Source organism: Limulus polyphemus, unplaced genomic scaffold (genome assembly GCF_000517525.1).
Source record: "Limulus polyphemus unplaced genomic scaffold, Limulus_polyphemus-2.1.2 Scaffold5045, whole genome shotgun sequence".
Lineage (NCBI taxonomy): Eukaryota > Metazoa > Arthropoda > Merostomata > Xiphosura > Limulidae > Limulus > Limulus polyphemus.
The window spans coordinates 21,903-28,268 of NW_013670655.1; the positions used below are offsets into that span (position 1 = coordinate 21,903).

At 36.1% G+C, this 6,366-nt stretch overlaps 1 protein-coding gene across 2 annotated transcripts in view; it reads left to right on the forward strand.

Annotated features, from left to right (window-relative positions):
- Positions 1-1,483: 1,483 nt before the first annotated feature.
- Positions 1,484-6,366, forward strand: part of LOC106472049 (lipoma HMGIC fusion partner-like 3 protein) — a 45,159-nt gene continuing 40,276 nt past the window's right edge. For both annotated transcript variants that reach the window (XM_022400662.1, XM_013932679.2), the window contains exon 1: positions 1,484-2,067. In XM_022400662.1, the coding sequence (XP_022256370.1) occupies positions 1,641-2,067 (427 nt within the window). In that variant the 5' untranslated portion in view covers positions 1,484-1,640. The remainder of the gene's footprint in view (positions 2,068-6,366) is intronic.

Here is a 6,366-nt window from a genome sequence, read left to right on the forward strand (position 1 = left end):
GGTGGGGATTCGAACCCACGATCCTGAGATTGCGAGACAAGCGCTCTAAACACCTGGCCAACTTCTTGGCATAACTTATAGGGTAAGCAATTGGATTATCTATGTTAATTAATTTTCACTTAACCTGTCAGGGTTATTTTTTTATTTGGATTTTAGCTTATTTTCCATACCTTTCAAAGGGGGGGGGTCACAATGAACTGGTAAGAACTTCTTAATAAAATATCTGACTAATTTCTCATCAGTTCGACATATATCCACAGGAAACGCTTGTCCTGTTATTTTGTTAACTATTGGTTTTTGCATTGTATTGTGACAATAAATGTTCTTGTAATTTGTGCTCTTGTTTCCTGTCTCTCGCTTCCCTTGCACGGCGAACTCGGGTCGAGTTCAGGAGAAACACGCTCCGCAGCTCGGTGACCATGAGCCTGCAGTTATCGGTCCCGAACTGACCACTCTCGGCTAATTCCGTGACCCGAAAAATGGCACATGGTTTAAATACACTTAACTGAACTCTAAAACCATTCTTGGGTCAGAAGTGTTAGCCCATTTAGAAAATCCCAAGTTTAAAATCTTCTGTTTCACTGGTGTTGAAATGACTGACATAATTTCCCTTCACATGTAAGATTATTACACACACATATATATACATGATTATATTTGTAGACTTTAATAAACCAAGCTAAAATAGTAGGATTCTGCTTTTTTGGTTCGATTTGTTTGTTTTTAGCGTAAAGCACAAAATGGATTATCTGCGTGCTATCCACCACGGGTAATCGAATCTTGGATTTGAGCATCGGAAGTCTGTAAACTTACCGCTGACCCATTGAGAGACAGGATTCCGAACAGAAGCATCTTGAGGTAATAATTTAGTATATTTTAAATTAAAAACAACAATGGTAAATGTGTGGAAAAGGCAAAATTAACTTTTCAAACAAATAAGTACTTTATACCACTACCTTTAAATAACTCTCTCTCTCTCTCTTTTTTAACTAAATGCTGAATATTTTTATTGTAACAAGAAATTTATTTATTTGTAAGCTCTAGACAAACATTGATAACTAACGCGAGCAACGTACCACTAATGTTTTCTGAAATATTAGATCACATATCCAGAAATATTATCACTCCCAACTGTGAAAAATTTTTTAAGTGTGGAAGAACTATTGGCACAAGTAATGTAACTTATTGGCTTGACCTTGGCCTCATTTAGGAGTAAAACCTCAAGCAAAAACAACACTGCTCACTACACGTGACTTACTGCGCCGTACTTCGGTGATTTCTTCCGGGAGCGCGCATAAGACACGTTTTTCGAACGCGAACGCGAACACTATTCCCATTGGCCGGAACAACTACATGGTACATTATTGATAGTTAACAACCAGGCATGAAGAGTAGGTCTGCACAGAAAATGTAATCAGGCTCGAGACAAACGAGCGTATGTGTGCACGTGTTCGATAACAGCTCTGAACAGTAATTTAGGCGATCATTTCACAGTCAGTGCGATTTATTAGGGTGCTTGGAAAACTGGTTGGGTTAGCTTCCTAGACTTATCATACTTATGCGAAGCTAATACAGAAATCCAAGTAAATAGTGGATAAGAACCGGACGTGGTAAATTGGAAACCACCAAATATCGAAATCATGCAACCTAAACTGGACTACATGTCAGAAACTGACCCTCGCGAGAGAGATACTTACCAATCACAACAACTGAAAAATTCCAAAGCAGTCGGAGTGTTATGGGGAGTTTTTACTGTCTGCTTCGCCATCATCAACGTTGTCATCTTCGTCCAGCCACACTGGCTAGGGGACACTCAACAAAGTAAGGGCACTGGTCATTTTGGCCTGTGGCAAGCATGCCGTCTGGTGCAAGATGGTCAGGACGTTTTCTGCGAAGGCCGATTGGACGACTTTAACACCATAACATCTTCTGCCTTCAGGGCTGCCACAGTGTTCGTTGGTCTGTCTGTCATCACGATTATGTTATGCATCAGCTGTATGTTGCTCTTCTTTTTCTTCAATTCTTCAACCATTTTCCACGTCTGCGGTTGGATGCAGCTGTTTTGTTGTGAGTTCATGCATCTTATTTCTATAATTTTGATTATAGCTTCTCATCAGGTGCATCTTCTATTTTTATATATTAATATTTAGAATTAAAATCTGGATCATTTCTAGCTTTCGTGAACACAAACTTTACAGGAAATACAGTCATTAGGACTAACCCATATATTTTATGTTGGCCAAACCTCATAAGAGATTACTGGGTTTACTGCCATGAATATCGTTAACCGAGAGGGTACCCAACTGATGAAACAATGCATCCTAATCATGATAAGTAAAATGTAAGAAAAACTTAGAGCGACAACTAAATATCATCCTGGCCATCAGTGTATCTAATTGAATATACCTACGTTGATATACTACTATGTTTCTCAATATCAGTATTTAATAATAACAACTTCTGATCAGAGTAAGGGTATATTCAATTAGATACACTGATGGCCAGGATGATATTTAGTTGTCGCTCGAAGTGCGTAGCTTACTCTGATCAGAAGTTGTTATTATTAAATACTGATATTGAGAAACATAGTAGTATATCAGTATATTCAATTAGATACACTGATGGCCAGGATGATATTCAGTTGTCGCTCTAAGTACATGGCTTACTCTGATCAGAAGTTGTTATTATTAAATACTGATATTGAGAAACATAGTAGTATATCAGTATATTCAATTAGATACACTGATGGCCAGGATGATATTTAGTTGTCGCTCTAAGTACGTAGCTTACTCTGATCAGAAGTTGTTATTATTAAATACTGATATTGAGAAACATAGTAGTCGAGATTTGACCCTTAAAAGTGACAAAGGTTTTGATTTATTTGAAATACGACAGTTCATCGAAACCTGTACTTTTTGAAGTTGTTCTACTGTTCTATTTCCACACTTCGAGTCACTATACTGGAAGTCAATTTATGAATCAGGAATCTTTAATCAGGAACAGATTTATGCAAAACGTTCTTTAAATACGTGTACCACCATTTCTACATGTGGGACCATTTCATTGAACCAGTGTTTTTTTTTATTAGTTATGTTTAGTACGTTAAAGTAAACATAGTGGCGTTTGTGGATTACCTTATCATTATTGCTTAGTAGTAGGGATCGCCAAAGTTTCCAAATAATTCACGCGCCGCCCACTGAATTCCAAAGCGAAAAACTGACCATTCAAAGTATTGATAACGTTATATTATAAGCATGTATACTAATAATACGCTGAAAATGTCGTTAACATTTCCGGTATAACAATTCCAAAAATTCTAAAATAGCAGCTTTTTCGTCTACTACCTACCTGATCACATCAGCGGGGCTAGCCTCTAGACGGCTCGGACTATTGCTACAAGATTTCTCCAGTTTACTTGATTTGTCTGTAGGTATCCGCTTTTGATATTCTGATAAATACATACAGATGTTTTATAAATGGTAAACATATCATGGACGTACTTAAATATCTTTTCAACCCAATTCAAACAAACAGATGGCGCTACATATCAACGGATAGACAGGCTACAGTTTCTAAAGGTAAAGTATATACTTTATACAGGTATAACATAAATAGTAAAGAAATAAGAGTATTAAAAAGTTATAAATTTTAAAATGAAGTAGGGATCCTGCTATAAAAATAATGAAACAAGAATTAAAACCACAATCACATAATTTATAAATGTAATCCCTACTTTGGCAACTTTACAAACTTATCTGCAGGCCAAAGTAAGGATTACATTTTATAACTTTGTGACTGTGGTTTTTAATTCTACTAAAAGTTATAGCTATCAGAGTTATGACTATACGAAAAGGTTAAAGATGTTGTGTCCATTCCATGGACATATAAATACTGAACAAATAAAATATGGGAGAAAAATTATAATTTGAACGGAAAGTAGGAATTGAAAATCGTTTAAAAATCTGTCCAATTAATATTACCTTACTTGTTTGTGTCCTTTTTATTTTGTTTTTGATAATTCTTATGGCAATTCTACAAATAACCAACGATCCCTATTTTCTGTTAAAATTTTAATTTTTTTTTCCATACTGATAATTATACGGATCTGAGGAGGACGGTTAGGTATAATGTAAAACAACAGCTAAATATGGTTACGAAAACGCGATGTTCAATGTTTTCGTCGAAATACTGACATTTTGGTAATTTTACAAAACCATATAATTTAGTTGTTTATCAGCTTGTAAATAGTTTTAAAAATAAGCAGTTAAACAACATTTTGTTGGATATTTTCTTATCTGTGACACTTTATTTCCACAAAGGTTTGTTTTAACTTCTATTAACTTTGTAATAAAGATTTTCTGATGTTATAGCCGCAAAATGTTGTTGTTTGTTTCACCTTGAATAACGGTTAAACGTTTTGTTTTGGGGAGCTGTTCAAGATATGATGGTTGCATGCGGCATATTTACTTAAGACCATGGTAAAACTGATAGCACGTGACTTGTTTGTGAGCTATTACTTCGAGTCAGTTTGCTTTTATCCGACACACCTGAAGTATTCCAGCAGCGAGTTCTTTCATCGCTAGGCCAACTGTTGGATCATCATCTAAGATGAGTGTTTATAGGCTAAGCATGATCGAGCAAACCTCTTTTTGTTATGTTATTTTAAATGAAACTTCCGTTTCGTAAAGTGGTTGAACAAGGAGGGGGAGGACAGCTCGTTTGTTTGGTTATTGAATTTCGCGCAAAGCTACTCCAGAGAGATCTGAGCTAGCTGCCCTTAATCTTGAAGTGTTATTATTGGTTATTTTTTCAACAAAGCCACGTTAGGTTATCTGCTGTCTCCACCGTGGGGAGTCGAATCCCGGATTTTAACGATGTAAGTCCATAAACTTACAGCTGTTCCACCGGAGGACTAATTTTGAAGTGATGAACAAGAGGGAAGGCAGCTAGTAAACACCATCAACAGCCAACTCTTGGTGTCTTCACCAATGAATAGTGGCATTGACTGTTCATATTATAACGCCCTCACAGCTCAAAGGGCAAGTATGTTCGGTGACGGAGTTCCATCCCGTGACCCGAAGATGAAGACAGCTCGAAAGATTAAGGGATAAAGTTTCAGATTAGGAAGAGATGATTGGACTTTAAGTTAGATTTTTTAAATCTTAAAATATACAGTTTTTAATTTATGATTTGTTTGCTTTCTTCGGTATAATAATTATTTCATTTCTAAAAATTCACAGGCTATGCGACCTCAGCTAACCCTCTTCTAGTCGTTAGTGGACATACAAATACAAACACATTTTTCTATCTGCATATAACAGAAAATTACACAAAAGTAGGTCAAGGAAGGTGGGAACACAAAACAATCATATTATCCACTAGGTGGCGTAAAACTGAATAAAGCTTAATGTCAGGTGTGTGTGTGTTTTAAGGCTGAAAAAGTCATCAAAGAATGAATAGAATGGGGCGTTCCTAAAGAACCCGTTTTAAAACACACATGGTGCTTTGTTTTATCATGCATTCTTCTGTTTCGAGATTCAACCCAACACAGTGGTTGCTTTACGTTCCATATTACTTGTACTTTAATGGAATTTCGGGAGATGAAAAAAATCCAACCTTTAAACGCACAGACAAAGGAATTCGAGAGAAAAAACAAAACCTTTAAATCTCAACCTACAGAGTAGTAAGGGAGGACCTAAGTTTTTGTTGCTTTTTTCAGCATGTCTTGTTGTACATTTGTTTCTTCGTTGTTTTGGACACCTAACATTAACCTCCAGAACTACAGAAGAAATTTCAAATTAACTTAGGCAAAGAGAATCCCGTTTTGATAATTTTTCTGTAAATTCACAGTCTAAATCTTCCATATTCGTAATGTTTTCACATTATTATTATTATTTCTTTAAATGCATCTAAAAGTTTTCTCATCTTAAACCATTATTTTATAAAACTAAATATGCGGTGTGTCCGCTTGTATCTGGCGAGCCGCTGGGCCGACTGTCACCAAACTTGGCATGTACTCTTACGGTCCCACGAAGACTAATAGAGGCTGGGCAATGTTTGGACTTTTGTAACCCCTATGTCATCTCAGTTCGTTGAATGAGTACTTGACTAAAGAAACTGGTGAGTAAAAGAGTACATCTCAAGAAGTCAAATTAATTCTAAATCAAGTTAGTCGTATGGCTAGTATATAAAATTTACTGTAATGCCAAGATCAGAAGCAGACCAAGGAACATGAAGATGGTAAACCAGTTTCAAGATCACATTACATGTTAATAATGGCTCATGCCAATCTCTCTTGAAATATTTCGAACTTTCTTCGGGACTGCATAACTTTTATGCTGGTTCAGTTTGACTGTAAACTGGTTG